The sequence below is a fragment of the Wyeomyia smithii genome, chromosome 2, assembly GCF_029784165.1.
Source record: "Wyeomyia smithii strain HCP4-BCI-WySm-NY-G18 chromosome 2, ASM2978416v1, whole genome shotgun sequence".
NCBI classification, from domain to species: domain Eukaryota; kingdom Metazoa; phylum Arthropoda; class Insecta; order Diptera; family Culicidae; genus Wyeomyia; species Wyeomyia smithii.
Genome location: NC_073695.1, coordinates 212,477,144 through 212,496,739, shown reverse-complemented (window position 1 = coordinate 212,496,739; position 19,596 = coordinate 212,477,144). Strand labels below are relative to the sequence as shown.

General features: G+C 39.0%; 1 protein-coding gene across 8 annotated transcripts in view; it reads right to left on the bottom strand.

Moving 5' to 3' along the window:
• LOC129721196 (glycine receptor subunit alpha-4) overlaps positions 1 to 19,596 on the bottom strand; it is a 91,732-nt gene that overhangs the window by 31,908 nt on the left and 40,228 nt on the right. For all 8 annotated transcript variants that reach the window (XM_055673476.1, XM_055673482.1, XM_055673477.1 and 5 more), the window contains one exon: positions 4,684 to 4,760. In XM_055673476.1, coding sequence (XP_055529451.1) covers positions 4,684 to 4,760 — 77 coding nt within the window. The remainder of the gene's footprint in view (positions 1 to 4,683; positions 4,761 to 19,596) is intronic.

Genomic DNA, 19,596 nt, shown 5'->3' with positions numbered 1-19,596 from the left:
AGCCGGGAGATAAGGAGACGTATTATCAGTGGAAGTCGTGCCTACTATGGGCTCCATAAAAAACTACGGTCGCAAAATCTGAGTCTTCGCACCAAGTGTATCCTGTACAAAACGCTATTAAGACCGGTCGTTCTCTACGGGCATGAGACGTGGACAATGCTCGAGGAGGACTTGCGAGCACTCGGAGTTTTTGAACGTTGGGTGCTAAGAACCATCTTTGGCGGTGTGCTGGAGAATGGAGTGTGGAGGCGTAGGATGAACCACGAGCTACGGTGAACCCAGTATTCAGAAAGTGGCTAAAGCTGGAAGGATACGCTGGGCAGGGCATGTAGCTAGAATGCCGGATAGCTACCCTGCAAAATTGGTGTTCACTTCAAATCCGGCGGGAACGAGAAAGCGAGAGGCGCAACGAGCGAGATGGGTGGACCAGATGGAGCACGGTCTGCAAAGTACCGGGTGCCCGCGCAACTGAAGGCAGGCAGCCATGGACCGAGTGAATTGGCGGAACCACGTTATGCAGGCCATGTCTTAGGACGTACGGCCATCTAAGTAAGTAAGTAAGTAAGTAACAACAAAAAAACGAAAACCCTGAAAATGAAAATTACCAAAAATAAAAAAAAATCGCTAACAAGAAAATAAAACAGAATAATTGAAATACAGAAAAATGGAAAAAGAAAAAAAAACATAAATTTGAAAATTACAGAAACCAAGGACAGAAGAACATGAAACATAAAGCATGAAACATAAAAAAGGAAATAAGAAACGAAAAGCAGAAAATAGAAAACAGTGGGAAAAAACCATAAACAAAAAACTGGAACGCAAAATGAAACAAAAAATAGAGAAACATTAAATCTGAGAAATTAAAAAACAGTGAATTAGGAAGTCAAAATAGAAAAAAACAAAAAACTAATTCAACGAAAAAAACCGATCAATATGAAAATGGCGACAGGGGAAAGACCAAAACAGAATGCAAAAATACAGAAAGTTAAGAAATTGTGAAACAACAAAAAGAATAGATCTATCTGCTATTTGTTTTTTTAAACAGAAAATCAGAGTTGAAAGTTGGAAACCGAAAACAAGAAAATTCTAGTGAAACAGAGGAAATGGAAAAAAGAATAGAAAATCGGAAAACTAGTAATAATGCAGAACAGCAAATTGAAAAAAACATCAAAAATGAACAACACCTGAAATAACTAAAAAGAGAGTAAAAAACGATACATATAAACAGAAAAACAGTTACATATACAGTGAGGAAAACTCGTTTAAACGCAGTCTTATATTTTACCGTTCTGGTGAGTTAGTGTACATTATTAAAATTTATCACTGTTGCATATGTTGGCTTATCCAAAGCATAGTTTCTTGCACTATTGATTTTAATCATAAGTTCTAATAAGACTGGGTAAGAGAAAAATATAAGTTGTAATTAGGGAAATTCGTTTAAACGCACGCATTATTTTTCAATGATAACAAAGAATTTATTTACATTAAAACATTAACCAATACTCAATATTTAGCTTGCTTTCCGTTAATACGAATAGTTTCGAAAATTCGGTTCGGCATCGAATTTACGAGATTTTTAAGCGTTTCAACAGAAATTGACTCCCAGGCGTCTCTCACAGCGGTTTCTAATTCCTTAACTGTTCCGTACTGCTTTCCACCTCGGTATACACGTCGAGCGAGGATTCCCCAGAGGTTCTCTATCGGGTTTAAGTCCGGGCTACGTGCTGGCCAGTCCAAAACCCTGATTTCCCGCTCCGCAAACCATTCCATACTTCTTTTGCTGACATGAATTGCCGCATTATCTTGCTGAAAAATGCAGTTTGTTGGCATATAATCCTCGATAAATGGAATCAGAACGTCATCCAGCAGTTCCACATACATTTCCGAGTTCATCCTGGTAGAAATGGTACAAATCGGAGTCTTTCCGTGAAGCGAAAAACCACCCCAAACCATGAGTGTTCCGCCTCCAAAGTTTCGGCTCAGTTTAACCCCGGTTTCCTTTCTCAAATCATGCCAATAGTACGCGCAACAGTCAGGGCCATCTAGATTTCTTTCCATCTGAAAATATCACAGTATCGCATTCATTTCGCCATGTCATATACCTTTTGGCAAAATCCAGTCTCATCTGAATATGACGTTGCGTTAGATTCGGTTTCTTGACCTTTTTTGTATACCTAAAATGTCCAGATCCACGCAGTATCTGTGCAATTCGTTTATTGGTAATCGGGAGTCCAAGTTCCTTCTTAATATCCGACGAGTTGAACTTTCCAGTGCCAGCCAGCTCCAAAATGCGGTTTCTATCACGATTACTTATTTTGGTATTCCCCTTAGTTTTTTCTTAACACCGTATTTATCACCTTTTTTGAGCAAATTTCGAATCACTGTTTCGGATCTATTTACTCTCCTCGCAATTTCACGGTTAGTCATGCCTGTTTTTTTAAGTTTCATAGCAACTTTTTGCTCTGACTCACTCAAGTAAGGTTTTTTTCGCCATTTCGTAACCTCAGATCAACAAAAAAGCCAGCATCAACTTGAGCTCCGCGTACTAACACTACTACAATACTAAGCTGACAGATCATCAAGGTTTTCGATATTGCAGGTGAGCCTGTTGATGATTCTTAATGGTGTGCGTTTAAACGAATTTCCCCCCCTTGAAACCTGTTTTTGTCTCTAACAGCGCCGAATGTTAATTTGAAATTAAAATCAGTACTGCAATTAACTATGATTTGTGTTAGCTAACATATTCTAATGTCTTAGTTTTATTATTGTTCGTCAAATTATCGGAAGAATAAAATATGATGCTGCGTTTAAACGAATTTTCCACACTGTAGGATATCATGAGGCAGGAGACTACCGAATACATAAATAGAAAGAAACATAATAAGAGAACTATCGGAAACCCTAAAAGTCAGTGAAAACATAAAGAAAAAAAAAATCGTGGAACAGAACAATCGAAATAAAAAATAACAGAAAAACAAAACAAATTACCAGTTGCAAAATAGAAAAAACAACAACAAATTTATAAGTACAAAGTAGTTCGTTTATGTCAAGCTGAACCGCGACGTGGCACAGTGCGTTGAATGTATGGGAGCGCGGGAAAAAAATCAAAATCTATCGGCCGTTCCTAAACAACCCCATACTCTCCCTTCGTCTTTCGTGGTTTTTTGGCCAACAGCCCTTGCGACTTTATCCACGTGGTCTTTTCGTTTGTCCAGTGCCAAAAATTCGCTTGAATTTTTTAAATTTTCATTATTAAACATTCAGTACATTCTATATTTTTAAAATGCAAAAGCTTTTGCTCTTGACTTGGTGGCAACAATGAATTATAAGTCAGAAAAAAAGTCCACGTGGTCATTTCGTTAATCCCCCACCTCCGTGCGTGGTCTTTTCCCCCCTCTTTATGACCACGTGGTTTAGGAACGCCCTCTAGTTTTTTTTTTCAATTGGTGTGACACGAAAAATGTTTAGTATCGATGAAAGCTACTATTTGCATAATTGACGAATGCCAAATACGTAACCGCAAATGTGTCTCAAACGCCATTTTTGTACAGATGCATAAAATGATAATTTTCCAAAAATATTACCATTAAGAGATAAAAGCCTTGAAATGCATATTCAAACAATTTCTAGGCGATGAAAAAGTGACCTAAACGCCATAACAATTAGTTTTTATTATTATTTTTATTTAATTCCCTTTTTATTATGTTTATATACGGTTTACTATTGCAGAACATTTAGACATCATTCATCCAGTATGTCTCAAACATGTATAAAACATATCAGCATGGTTCAATAAGAAATCCCCTTTTTGATTTTTGTCTATGGAACGTTGCACTGTGCGTGGTGGTGATCAACTCGAGTTTAGTAAGTTAATTTCCTTTTGTACTATAACTACTTTTGTTTTTTTTTTTTTTTTTTTTTTTTTTAAACAATAACAACAGTCTCTTCTGAGTAAATGTAACAACAGTCTCTAAGTACGAAGTGCGAGAATTAAATGAGCGATACAAAACTCGATCATAGAACTACATGATCTTCAACATGATGCGGTGGTGTAACGCAGCGGTTCTCAACCTGGGGTACCCCCAGGGGTACGCGAAAGCCTTTAGAGGGTACGCGAAAGAAAAATCAGTAATGGCGGACAAAGCATTTTTTCTTTATGATTTCTTCTTCAAACTTGCTCTTAAAACATGACTTTAGCAATCAAACAAACCATAGTTCAATTCGAAGCCTGAACTAGACTATCACAACATTGTCTACCACTACTTCCTCCCACTCTGTGAGAGCTTTCCAAGCCAGGGGGTACAATTGATTTGAAAAATATTGGCAAGGAGTACGCAGACAAAAAAAGGTTGAGAGCCGGAGGTGTAACGGATACGCATCTGACCGGAGAAAAGTGAAAAGAAGCATAATCTCAAAATTGTATGGACAAAAGTTAGAATTCCGATTCACTTTTACAGGTTAGGAAAAAGAGACAATTTTTAAAAGTCTTTATGATGTTTATCGTGATAGCCTCTTTTGTCATATAACAGTGCTATTATTGAGTGGTTTCCAGCACTTTTCAGTAGTAAACTGCATTATAACGGCTGTTTGGGTAGCAAAGGAATGTATCGGAAAAACAGATTTTTGCTGGCTCTCTCACTCTCACAAAAGCTTAAGAAATGTTTGCCTATTCATATCAATTACCTTTCACATAGTCATCCGGGAGAACCACTCTTGGTTTCAATGTGTAGTTTTTTGCAGCAATAACGTCTTTCAGGAAGCTGAAAATAAAAATAGATAGCAGGTGTTAGACAGATCTTTGCTTTCGGTGAGGAACCATATATAGCTGCCGACAAAGTTTTTCCAGATTCTAGGTAACCAATATTTCATAAAGTTTCAAACAAATGACTTAATTAACGCTTTGTAAGCGCGACGATTGCTCTCAATTTTTCATTTCAAAGACCTTCACCGTAAAATTTATAGCTTGAACAATAGCAGTGCAAAAGTTTTCTATCAAATTTCAGCTTTTGGCTGTGTATTTACGGTTCACACTAACCGAATGCAGCAGCGACGAGTGCAATTTGACATCACCAGCGACTAGATTTTGTGCACTAGATAATGTAATTTAGATTGATTAAAATTGTCACGACTGGAACGTGACATTGAAAATTGTCGTCGTCATCGACGGTATTATCGCCGTTATTGTACTTCATCTATCAATTTGTTTGAGGAAACAAACTGCGCAAGTTGACATAACCGGTTGTTGATAGTGCCTTTTTGTGTTCTATGAGCTCCGGTTATTCTGAACGGAAGGAAATGAAAACAATGAAGTGCATTATTGCAGGACACAAGATTTGAAAAAAGACTATTGAAAAAATCATCGCTTTGATTCATACGTCATTTGCACGAAGGGATCTTGCCGATTACCCAAGCCTAAGGCTAAGACATGAAAAAGGAAGCTTATTCAACTGGCAATGGATGGATGCGTAACGGAAACCTCCAACCTCATGGAATAATAAACGCATTCGTTTAGCAATGGTAAATTACCATGCATATTGAATCGTCTAATCGAAGTGATTTTTCACGGTTGCAACCATACATACGCGTTCTAATGTTGACTAATGTTCGAAACGACCCCATAGGAATTACCCACAAGAACAATGACCATGGTTATTCCTCCAACCCGTGTACAATATATTCTTCCGCACATATGTCCGTATCCATGTGTTATTGTTTTGCCGTAATATCCTTGCTACATGCAACTCGGCATTCCAGTGCCGTTCTTTATTATCAACGCTCTGTTATCTCGTTCGGCAATGGGGTCTATTCGTGATGGTCATTGAATCGGTACGGTGCAAGGTGATGGCCTCCCTGTGCCATCTCCACACCCCCCAACTTGGCTGACCCATACCTCCAATCTATAAATTAAAACGTGTACAATTCCATCAAGACAAGTAATGTGAAGGCAACGACATCGCATTTCGTGCTGCCCCGTGAGACTGACATTTCGATTTTCTGTTTGGATGGTAATGGGGATTCGAAAAAAAAATAACTCTCAAACGGCCTTTAATTTATTAAGTGCAACCGTGGGGATGGTGGGTGGCTGGTACATATGGTACATCACAAAAAAGGGTGTTGGACGATTCGACTAAAGCAGGTATTAGACGACGCAAATAGTTGCTATTTTTGGTACGATTTTTATTTGCACAAAATAAAATCTGTATTAAAAAATAGCAAACATTTGCTTCGTCTAATACCTGCTTAATACTGACAGTGCTTTTTTGTAATTGATAATTGTGATTGATTTTGTGAGTTATTTTGAAGTAATATGAAAGGGGTTTACTGTTGTTTCTAATATATCTATTGTATTCAATTGGCAATATAGCACTAGTAAACACAAGAACTTAAACTGAAAAAATGAAATATTATAGGGTTTTTACCATGTTTATGAATTTTTGTACCCCTAGTGAGATAAATTTTTTAGAGACCTTATTGAGTTCCCGTCAGCAAACGTAGAAACGACGAGCCCGGCGAGCAATTCTTCTGCGGCCTTTTAATGCACTTCTGCATTAACTACGGGTACCAAAAAATCACAGGAATGGTTAATATGCAATAATCTTTTTAAGGCAGCTTGTTTGAGTTTAAGGGCAACTTTTTTTCATTTTTATCGACCAGTGTAATCTACAATTTCTTCCCAGCAATTTTATCGTGAAACTAGTTGACCCGGCAGACTTTGTCCCACCTATTTTTCTTTTATTTAATTTTGAACATTCACGATTCCACATGATTTCATTTTAAATATTCGAGGCTTTTAGGGTTTTATTAGTTACTGAAAAAAATAACAGTTTCTTTTACTCACACAAAAAGAAACAGTTTTTTAGATCACACATCCGAATCCTAAATTGATTCCTAACACTTCCAAAGATTGACTTTGCGATTTTTTAATAGTTATTTCAAATGCAAACATCACGTTTAAACTCAAAAGCCAAATCGTTTACGGAATGAGGACATCCTCACCTTCGAATTTGTCTTCAAGTATCGTTGATTGGCTTTAAGAGGATTTACGACCAATCTTGTCCAATTACATGAGTTGGTTTGGTTCAGGTTTGTGGGCGTGAGAATGACATTTTCAACTTTTAACCATTAATTATGTGCGCTGTAAATATGGGAATTGCTGGATGATCTAGATCAGTTGAGGAACTCTTTTGGATGGTTGATTTCTTCTTAATTATTTATACAATCTATAGACTTATTCATACAATCTACAGATTTATCAGGAATTTCTTTTGAATGCTGGATCTGAGATGTCTAAGAGTTCAAATATGTTTTGGTTGATGAATATTTAAAAGGTACCGTTGAATTTCATTCAACTTACCTGAGCCACTAAAACTTACTTGAGCCAATAAAGTCTAATCACAAATCGTGGACAAGTGAGTTATTTTCTTCGATTGCCGCTCCGTAAAAATAACCAATTATTCACGATTTAGTGAAAAAAAAAACTCTAGCAGTAGTGAAGGTTGTCAATTGATAAACAAATCAACTCCAAATGTCAACGCCTTCTTAGAATGCATTATGTTCTCTATCTCCAATCTCTATCTATCTCTAATCTCTGGAAAATCGATTTTTTTTCTTTTAAAATTTCCCCTTAAATATTTCACAATCTTTCTCACCGTACAAAAATGCTTTGTGTTAGGACGAACACAACAAACAAAATTGAGTACAAATCGGACTATCTATTCTCAAGTTATGAAGGTTCGCACATTTCTGTCTCTCTTCTTAATTTATATGTTCAGAAGATTTTTGTTTCAAATTGAAACATTTGTTTTTTAATTGACGATTCGTTAGCATTACTGAACTTACATGCAAAACTGTAGGGAGCAAATAATAGAAAACGAGTTTTACCAACAGTGTATCGGTTGAAAAAAATCAACCTAGCAGCCCTGCATTAGCTTTAGAAATCGATTTTTATGGAGAAATTTCAAACTCTAGTTTCTTTTGTTAGGAATCGAAATCATATTTCGTCTACCAGTTTTTAGTGATTTTTTTTTAATTTTTTTCGTTGACTTTGCACTTTTCAAATACCAATTTTTTTTTTTTTGATGATACACATGTTCATGATCCATGAACTATTTAAGTCAGGGATATCCGAGCTGTCAGAGAACTCCGGTTAGAGTTTTTCGAGAAAAATGACGACCTTTATACATTATATGTATCGTCGCTCGCAGGTACAAAGCACCATCATGTAAACATCTCAAATTTTCGAGAAAAGATTTCAATGGTAGAAATATATCAAATGATTTTTTTCAACTCCTAAATTCCGGGGTACAACTTACCAACTCACCATCTGTTTGTGGATTTTAAGGCGGCATACGACTCAGTGAAGAGAAACGAGCTGTGGCAGATCATGCTGGATCGCGTTTTCCCGACGAAACTGATTAAGCTGAGTTGTATGACGCTGGAGGGATCGAAATCATGCGTGCGGGTAGCTGGCGAGACATCAGCCGCGTTCGTAACGTTGGATGGACTGAAGCAGGGAGATGCGCTCTCTAACGTACTTTTCAACATCGCCCTTGAAGGTGCAGTACAAAGAGCAAACGTGGAAAGAAACGGTACAATTATCACGAAATTTCACATGCTTCTTGGTTTTGCGGACAACCCATGAATCCCGCCTAGTAGTACCCCACGAACTGCTTCGCAAATGGTGATAGTCGACGGCAGAGTATTTGGGAGAGACGTTCAGGAAAGTGATTATAATCACCACATGCACCTAGATCAGTTGCCATACCGTCCTCGCGCTCTACTGTATCGTCGTTTAGATGCTTCGTCTGTAAGGAGGTTACCGCCCAAGCCACTGCACATATCGGCTTACGGCACGAAGCCTTTACGGAGCTGTTTAGCTTCTTGTAGAACTTCCGAGTGTTGTTAGCTTGGTACAGCTCGTCCATCGCTACGCGATCTCCGTCCTCTTGCTGGCGCTTCTTCCTTCGGAGGACTGTAATTTAACTGTTCCGTGCCTGTCGGTATCGTTCACGTTCGCTCTCGTACGGTGTTGCAGCATTATCGCCCGTGCTGCGTTCTGCTCCTCGGTTAACCGTTTGCATTCGCCGTCAAACCAGTCATTTCTATGATTTGGAGCCCTTGTACCTAGTAGCGCTACAGCAGTGCTACCTATGGCGGATCGAATGCTCCTCTAACCATCTTCAAGAGTAGCTGCGCCAAGCTTTTGCGGTGGAAGAAAGAACTTCGGACTACCATACCACGGGAGGCCGCAAAGTTTACGCACCGATGGCCGTTATCATTAGACACGGCGTGCAGGCTATCTGGCCTGATTACCGGTTTGTACATTGCCACCCGTTTTTCTTTAGCATCCATGTCCCCAATGACTAATTTCACGTTCCGTCTCATAGACCTGCTCCAGCTGCGCGTAGAACGCTTCCTTCTCGTCATGGGGTCTTCCTTCATATGGGCAGGGCACGTTGATGATGCTGTAGCTGAAGAACCGGCCCTTTTTCCTCAACTCGCACATCCTTGCGTTGATCGGGTGCCACCCCACCACGTGCTGGCGCATCTTGCCCAGTACTATGAAGCCGATTCCCAGTTCGCTGGTAGTGCTCTGGTAAAACAGCTCTGGTAAAAAGTAGCCGCCCGGTGCCCGCTTTTCCATACCTTTTTTTTAAATAAGTTGTTTATTTGACACGGCACAATGCAACTTGGCTTTACGGTGCCAGATACAAAATTATAAAGAAGGCTGCTGTTTATTCGAACGGATTAAAAAAATTTTCGGAGTGGCGAGGCAGCCTCTGCCCTTATTACCTCAGAAAATGGGATATCCGAGTTCACGTTTCATCTTCACTGCTCGCCGATACTTTCGTCTTCTTTCGTCTGTTATGTTTTTTGTCCACGGTGGTGAGTTTGTCGGCCAGCTGTAACGGGCTCGCTCCAGCTGCTGCTTTTGCTATGTTCGTCATTGTTGGTGTCTCCGCTAGTGGTGGTGTCTTTGCCAGTGGCCTCGGGGTTGGAGCCTCGGCTTCGCTGTAGGTACAGGTTGGTTGAGTGGGAGCAGTTGAGGTGTTCGGTTGCATATTGGATGGTAGTGATGAATTGCCTTTCGCTGCTTCAGTGCAGAATTTTCCAAAATGCATCTCCTTAGTGCAAATTTGGAAAGTTGCTATCTGGTTTTCGTAGGAAACTCGATTCAGAAATGGCTCCGAAAAATACAAAGCCAACATAGCTTGGGATTGGCTTACAAATCGCGTTTGATTCAACATGAAATGCATGTGCAAATCGTGCACAGACACAGACAGTATCCCCGCGCATTTTTGAAATGTTGTTGCGAGCAAACCACTGCGAAATAATAGCAAATATAGCAACGTACGGCAATCTTAATCAAACAAAAAGGTATTGAACGCGTATTGTTCTCGCGATCAAGAGCACTTGCGTCTGTTCTGGTTGGAAGATGAGCACGAACTGACCCCATACTTTCTGTCATGTCCTGTAGTTCTATGCCCTAGTTTTCAATCGTAGTCCTTATTTTGTTTCCTAGGTCCATGCCGATTGTTCCTATTCGTATAACCTCTTACGTTGCTTATAACATATTATTTTTTGTTCAGAGCCTCACGCTGACAGCAGGACGTTGATCAGCCGCACAGTAAACGATCAGACGCTGTTTTGAGCCGCACTCTCTTGGTGAACATACGCTCGGGTTGGCGAAGCATTTTCTCTATCGCCGAAGTATGGTTTGCGTCGCACCTTCTCACTTAGTTATTGTCGGATGACAACATTGCCCAGGTAACACCAACCAGTTGTGTCCATGTCTAGATTGGCAGTCTAGTGTAATCAACCAGCGGACTGTCATTAACGTATCGTCCGTGACTGTTGTTGTTCTCTCAAGTCTCTCAAGGAGTTGAACAAAGAATGGATGAAAGTGACCAAAAAGGTCGACTCCACCATTGCACAAAATGCGATGTGGCGTCTTAAGAAAAAGGTGCGGGCTTTCATCGACGAAAAGGAAATTGAATTAAGGAATTAAGCTGAAATATAATCCATATGTATTAATTTATTCATTGAAAGTTTCAAGAGAATCCGACTTAAAATAAGATTTTGGCGAAAACTTCTGTCTGGTGCCACATAGTAAAACTCGAAGAATGGGTTTTCCTATCTAATTTTTGGTTCATCGTCACATTTTTAATTGCAATTTTTTTCCAAAGTAATAATTCTTCGAATTGAAAATATTTCAGTTTTTACCGGGCGAATTGGCGACCAAGTTCTTTAGAATTTTATTCTGGAACAATAAATAGAGCCAACATTCCTAGAAATCCAACGTAAACAATTTGTCTGGATTAATCCGGATTGTATTACTGGGAAAGAACAATCAGTCTGCCTGCCGTATGCACTAAAACAACGTTTTACAACCGCGCGAAGCTAGCTTTATACATGTGTGTGAGCTGCTTATTGAGTTGGCCCGATTTTCTGTCGCCTGTGTGAATTTTTCATGTCCGACAGGAGCTGCAGACTTTCCAGTCATTCTTTCAACACACGACCTACCTATCAGCCCCTAATGGGTGACATTCGTGACGTTATGAAAGTTCTGGCGACATGCGACGCAGTGAGTGGGTGTGGGTAAGGTGAAAGCTGAATGAAACAGAACAAATAGACTAATAATTATGGTGCGAAATGGGACTAATTTTAGAATGCTATACTCTGCTCTGTCGGGCGGATATTTTTATTCATGTTGCAGCATTATTTCCCGGGACAATGCAGTGCAATGTCAAACGTAAGGTGAACCGTGGGAACTTGAGTACAATTAGTTGAAAGCATTTTACATGATGCAATTATTATAACAATATTTGAAAAGGAACAGTTGTGATGTATTTTTATTCCATTTGAAGCAATTGAAAAAAAAATCATGATTTGATGCTGGGTAACTTTTATTTGATATTTGTCTTCTAACGATTTCAATAAAACATCGAAAAGAATTCAATGTTTACAGTGTCGGGTGTTTTGAGAAATAGTTCAGTCGCCCTAACCGGTCCGAATGTCCAATGTTTTTCCTAGTTGTCCCTTCGCCAACCAGCGGACTGTCATTAGCGTATCGTCCGTGACTGTTGTTGTTCTCTCAAGGTCAGGAACACCAACGCAATAAAAAAACGCCACTTTGTCGAAGCGTGAATCTCATCGATGATGTATTAAGTATATACGAAAAATTGAGTAACAATCAATATTGCGACTGACTGAGCATACAATACACGCGTGGGCAATCACAATCACCAACACAATTGGGCCATCCGCCAGCGGCACTGGAGACACTGAGGCGAACTTTTGAATCACCCTTCCACTTCCACCCCCCTTACAGCCTTGCGCAGCATGCCAAAACGGGAGACATGCGAGAACGGAACTTACAGCCTGTCAGTCGATTCATTTCCTGCGGTGCCGCCACATTTTCCCGCGTTATCGGCTGCCAGGGATCATGCAGCAGGACATACAATTGGCATAATGGAGTGGAAATGGGAGTGGTGCGACAGGATGTGGTGTGTCAAAATAGCAATCCAAAAATTAGCCTAATCTCATTTGGTGGATCGGGAGAAATTTAACATGACTGGTACCCTTTCACTGGGCATCCTACACGAGTCGCTGCACGACGAAAGGTTGAAGTTGTTTTAGGAAAATGATGGAAAGCATGATTACTTGCCACGATTGTCAGATTATCACGGTGCGATGTAATTAGCTGGTTTCTAAAATTTAGATGATTGTGATTATAGAGAATAGTTTTTCTAGTTATTAGTTTTTAACTTTATATTAATTACCATGCGAAATTTTTATTATTTAATTTATCTTATTCGAACAGCTTTCCGTTTTCTTCTTGTGAGATGAAACAATAAATTTGGAAGCTGTTGAATTCATCTATTGCTAGAAATTTTAGAAGGTTAGCTACCATTTCCATTTAGAAACTCAATCTTGGTAAATATGCTAATGGAATGGACTTGCTATGCACGGCAGTTGCTAAATCTAAACATAAAAAATAATAGCGAAAAGTCATTCTATACTCGTTATTCCAAGATTTTTTAAGGACGCCCATCAAATGATTCTAATAACAAATTTTATGACTTTTGAACTATATTCTGCGTTGACAACTGCACACGTAGAAATTCAAATGGAAATCGAATGACTTTGACGCAGTGTAGTAACGTGTACAAACGACATTAATTCACGCCAGAAAGTTTCACGCCGCTTTTTTCAACTTTTCACTGTTTAGTGGGGAATCCCTGAATCGTAGGTACCGTGGCCGTGTGCAAAAGGTGAGTCTTCGATTATTGTGCAGCCCGGCACAGAAATTGTATAATATGCACACAGCGAGGGGCACTTGTGAAGAAGACTGAAAAATCATACTTTCCATTCCTGCAGCACTAGAAGTTAAACGGAGGAAATTAATAATTCATGAGCTATTCACGCTGGAGCCCACCACCATCGGCCGGTTATGCACTTCATGTAGGTTAGTCTGACCAAGTTCTAGATTCTGATTTCAGGATTTTTCAAATGGAAGGAAGTTTTCGAATGCTACACAATTTTGAAGAATAAATCATCATCAACAACATTTCGGTTGTAGGACAAGGTATTATTTTAGACCAGTCTAATAACTTAGTGTTAGTACGCAATTGAAAGTCGTAGAAGTCATAGCGCGGCAAATGCGTGTCGCATTCCTCTTCAAAGTCAGATTAGACGCAATCCTTCTAAAGTGTCCCGATATAGAACCCCCCTCCACTCACGTTTAGCAAACGACCAGAACTGCTGCAGTACGATGAAGAGAACTTTGCGATCCATAAAAAAGAACACATTAAGCGCATTTTCCTTCCGGTATAATAGCCGGAAGGAGGAAACTCCTTGCTGCTGCAGCCATGAAATACTCGTTTCGTCATGGATGGGTGTTAGTGAGTCGGGTACCAGTGTGGGAAAGTCCTTGGGACACACATTTGGGGAAACTCCAAATTGTTCATCTATCTGCCTCAGTTGGTTTTTTTTTTTTGAAAAGCTCATGTGAAGGAGAAATAATTTCCCTGATGAAATACGTTTCATTTTTCTAAAGTTGGCAACGTTCAATTTTGCAGAGAAATAAATTCTATGTTCAATGAAATGAGGTCAACTACGTCTGCAAAATATACAATTTGTCATACAATCGAATAGTGTTCTATTATCGAAAATTAAGCTTAGAGATAATGCAAACGTATTCTCGTAGCTCCAACGCTGAAGAAATAAATAATATTACTCTGGCTCAAATTTTTAAACAGCAATGCGGAAGTTAACAAATAAGACATCTGCTGTTTTAAATTACAAATTACTTTGGATTTATTACCTTGTTGACACAGGCGAAGCAAAGTTTTTGGCTCTGATTTCAACTTTCAGACAGATTTCGTGACCTATTTACAGATGGAATGACAAGTAGATCTGTGCGCAGCCGATAGTTTTTCTAACGCCGCCGTTGCCGCCTGTGGTTTTGAGTCGGCATGCTGCTAAGAATATTTTTGCACACTGATTATCATTATGAGCATGTGGGACTTTTTATCCATGTTTATTTTCCGTCGATGTCACTTCCGCCAGCGTAGTGTTATCTTCAAAGAGGCGTCTCCAGTTTACATCCTTATAACCAACGACGCGTCAATCAAAACATTGACGGCGTCAATTTGACGCCACCAAATATATATTCTCATAAGCGTCAATAGATTCTTTTTTCCAAACGGTTCTCAAAATGGCCCGTGAAAACTGAACTTACGCTAGTAAAATGTTTATAAATCTTTATTAATAAAAGATCTTACCATACTAAATGGTGCTAGAAAAAAATTCTTTAAAAACTGTTTGTAGGAGAGGTTTGCAGTAAAATAATTTGCATTAAATAATTGGTTACAAAATCAGAAGCCCGTAATAGTAGATGGAATCGTGACTTTCTACAGCCCAGTTTTGTAATATATAATATAAACAACATAAACATTCAAACATCAGTTTAAAAGTTTGCAAGTACATTTTCAAATCGTAATTGAAATGGAAATCAAAAACATTAACATTAATACCAAAAATCGACGTAGGATAAACCTATCTTATAGTTCCACACCATTACTACCTACATTTAATTTGTGCATTTGAGCAATTCTCGCTGAAACCAGGCCACTAGGTGCACAAGGTCTTTCGAATTTGATATAAATGCACATATTAGTCAGGAATAGAGAAAAAATGATTATGGCATTTTTGTTTGATTGAATTTGTTGACCCCTCGGTCACCAAGGGGTGAAATAGTTTCTAGAAAAGTGGAAAATTTAACAATTCTTGATGTTTTATTTGAGCTATATATCTCTGAAATTCGTTATGGAGCCTGCTACAAATAGCACTTTTCTGTAAAGAGGAATGATATGGCTTTCATTTGGAGTACTCAGAATTCCGGCCGCCATCTTGAATTTGGCCGCCATGTTGGATTATATCAGAAAAGTGCAATTTTGGTCGTGTTCGCAACAACCGATTTTCGATCTGAGACCAGCATCAGAAAGCTGAGAAAAAACGCTATAAGATGCAAGAAAAAAAAATCGGTGAGCATTAGTGTTAACCTACCAAATGAACGAATTTACCGAAAGTTTCAAAATATCCAATGCATTCCGTGCAATCAACGTAGTAGCCATATGCTGAGACCAAATGGATGCGCATGTTATAACCTTACAATAACAATATAAAACGAAATCAGTTAATTATACAACTAGTACGCCCATACTATTTGCATTGAGATTAGCGAAAATAATACGCTAAGGCGCTTTTTACGCGGTTTTTTACGCGGTTTTTTTCCGCGTTTTTTACGCGGATTCCGGAATTTACGTAGTTTTTTTACACGGATTTCGGAATTTATGCGGTTTTTTTTTTTGCGCGAATTTTGGTTTCTCTTCACTCGGGTACCCGAATTTTTTCCGCGTTTTCTTACGCGGATTCCGGAATTCACGCGTTTTTTTATACGCGGCACGTATCCCCCGCGTAAGAAGTGACTTTAGTGTATATGCAACACGAACATGTTAAATAATATTTTTTTTATTAAAATTTATTTATTTATTTTTGGACTCACTTACTTCTCACTTACAGTGACGAGTGTGAACGTACTTTTTTGATATGTGGGAAAAGATTTATCCTGGTACATAAAACAATATGGTGAAGAAACAAAAGACAAGTACAGAATTATGGTACAAAAAGGAGGATCAATGTTTTGTGATGTCAAACCCGTTCGGTATAGTAGTAGATCGGATGAATAATGACAATTTGCTATGTATAATAGAGAGATTGAATCTCATTTTGAATCGTCACCCCATAATTTTCAGCAAAATCTGCATACACAATGCACAATGGTCCAAAAACCAAATTTATGGGGAAATTTGGGTCTAGAGCTCTATAGCAACATTTTAGAGAAAAACTTTTTTCTACAAAGTTGTTACATATGATAAAGCGCTTATTTAAAAATTATCAAAAATTAGGGTAACCAACATTTTCAATGCAAAATAGTATCTAACTTTTTTTTCTTTGTAGATAGAAGAAAAATTTGTTCTACAATGTTATAGCTCCATTAATTTTAAGTAACTTTGTAAAAGGAAATTTTTCTCTATCTTTAAAAACAACCGATTTATATTGAAAAAACACATTTTACCCTCTAACTTTTTTGTTTCAAGTTTCATCTCAAAACTGTCTTTGAACGACTTTTAGAGCTTTTTAAGAGTAACAATTTGCAATGCTGACATCGTAAATATCTCAATTTTTCTCAAAGTTGTTAATATTTTTCATCAAAAAATATGCGTTTTTCATTTGTATGTGATTTTTTTGGGGCAAACATAAAAAATATCTCTTGGTCTCATTTTGAAGGACATACTTGACTCTATAAATGGAGGAGTTTTCAAAAATATGTTATTTTTTAAATTTGAGTAAATTCAATTTAAAAACAAGACGAAAATTTCAATAACTTTATACATTATGCATAGAAATGCACCCAGATTAATTTTTTGGTATTTTTTCTTATAACTAGACGTAATTACCTTTAATTTGACCCAAAAAGATCGAAAATCGATCAACTGGTTCAAAAGTTATGAATTTTTTTGAATAAAATACATCGAATATAGCCGTTTTTTATGGTCACTCATTGATTATTATTGGTTCAATTGGTAGGGTAACACTGATGCTCACCAAATTTTTTTCTTGCATCTTATAGCATTTTTTCTCAGCTTTCCAATGCTGGTCTCAGATCGAAAATCGGTAGTTGCGAACATGTCCAAAATTGCATTTTTTTATATAATCTAAGATGGCGGTCAAATTCAAGATGGCGGCCATAAGTCTGATTACTCCAAATGAAAGCTCTATCATTCCACTTTACAGAAAAGTGCTACTTGTAGTAGGTTTCATAATAAATTTCAGAGATATAGCTCAAATAAAACATCGAGAATTGTTGAAATTACCACTTTTCTAGAAACTATTTCATCCCTTAGTGACCGAGGGGTCAACAAATTCAATCAAACAAAAATGTCATAATCGTTTTTCTCTATTCCTAGCTAATATGTGCATTTATATCAAATTCGAAAGACCTTGTGCACCTAGTGGCCTGGTTTCAGCGAGAATTGCTCATTTATGCTTAAAATTTGCGTTTCTCTTTTAGCCCTTTTGAAATGAGCCTCAAAGCATTCTGACAACAAGATTCACTCACCTTTTTTTCGCCTTGTTTTAATTTTTTCTTCAGTTTCACACCTGCATTTTGAAAATAATGTTGATCCGCCCTTTACTGTCGCCTGTTTACAGAATTTTTCGCAAACAAGCCCGTTGCTTCAAAACAAGGAAAAGGGCATAATTCCAAAGTATCTTTTGTTTTGGGTAAACTATTCTGTCACCTTCTACTAAAAACTTGATTTAAATAACTTTATCGTTTGTTACAAAAGAAAAGATTCTTGCCATGAATTTTGTCAGTCTTTTCAAAACCAATATTGTAATGAAACGATTTGTTTTCATTTTGTTACTTGCGCCCTAATCGCGAATCACTCCGGATCAGTGTTGCGAAATTTCGACACTGCAAAATGAAAATGATACAACAGCAGTTTCACTCTCACCCTCTTCAAACTGATATTGAGTGTCACCCGAGTCAATTATCAGTGAAAATCATTACTTACTTACTTGAAAGGCCGTACATCCTTAGATATGACCTGCACAACATAATTCCGCCAACTTGATCGGTCCATGCCTGTCCGCCTCCAATCCCGCGGGCACTCCGTACTTGCCAGATCATGTTCCACCTGGTCTAACCACCTTGCTCCTTGTGGTCCTCTTCGTCTCGTACCAACCGGATTCGAGGTGAGAACCAATTTTGCAGGGTAATTTTCCGTTGTTCTCGCCACGTGCCCTGCTGAACGTATCCGTCCAGATTTAGCCACTTTCTGGATGCTGGGTTCACCGTAGAGTTGCGCGAGCTCATGGTTCATTTTCCGTCTCCACACTCCGTTCTCCTGTTCTCCTGTACACTGCCAAAGATGGTTCTTAGCACCCGTCGTTCGAAAATTCCGAGCGCTCGCAGGTCCTCTTCACCGATTCGACCGTATTTTCTTGTGGAGCCCATAGTAGGCATGACTCCCGCTGATGATTCGCCTCCTAATCTCACAGTTGGTACCGTTGTTCTCAGTTACCATTGAGCCAAGGTTCACGAACTCGTCGACTACCTCAAACTCATCACCGTCGATTATCACAGCACTACCTAGGCGTGTACTGTCGCGCTCAGCACCACCCACTAGCATTTACTTCGTTTTAGACGATGTTATCTTCCAATCTTCTCTGCTTCACATTTAGGTCTGGTGTACTGATCCGCCACCGCCTCAAATGTTCTGCCGACAGTGTCCACGTCATCCACAAAGCAGATTAATTGACCGGATTTAACGAAAATCGTGCCTCGCGTGTCTATTGCCGCTCGTCTTACAACACTCTCTAGATCAATATTGAACAGCAGGCAGGAAAGACCATCACCTTGCCGAAGTCCCCTGCGGGATTCGAATGGGTCGAATAGACCACCCGAAATCCTCACACAACACTGTACATTCTCCATCGTAGCCTTCAGCAGTCTGGTAAGCTTCCCGGAGAAGCCGTTTTCGTCGAGAATTCTCCATAGCTCTTCACGATTAATCGTGTCATAAGCGGCTTTGAAGTCGATGATACGTAGGGACTCTGTATTCGCGATATTTTTGGAGGATCTGCCGCAGAGTAAAGAGATCTGGTCCGTTGTGGACTGACCCCCCATGAAGCCGGCCTGGTAACTCCCTACGAATTTGTTGGTTATTGGTTACAGCCGCAGGAAAATTATTTGGGATATCACTTTGTAGGCGGCATTCAGGATAGCGATCGCTCGGTAGTTATCACAATCTAGCTTGTCACCTTTTTTGTAGATGGGGCAAATAACCCCATCCTTCCACTCCTCCGGTAGACATTCCGTTTCCCGATTTTTAGCAATCAGCCGATGCAGACAGCTGGCCAACTTGTCCGGACCCATCTTGAGAAACTCCGCTCCGATACCGTCCTTTCCAGCTGCCTTGTTGTTCTTAAACCGCCGGATAGCATCATTAACACTTGCGTACCCGA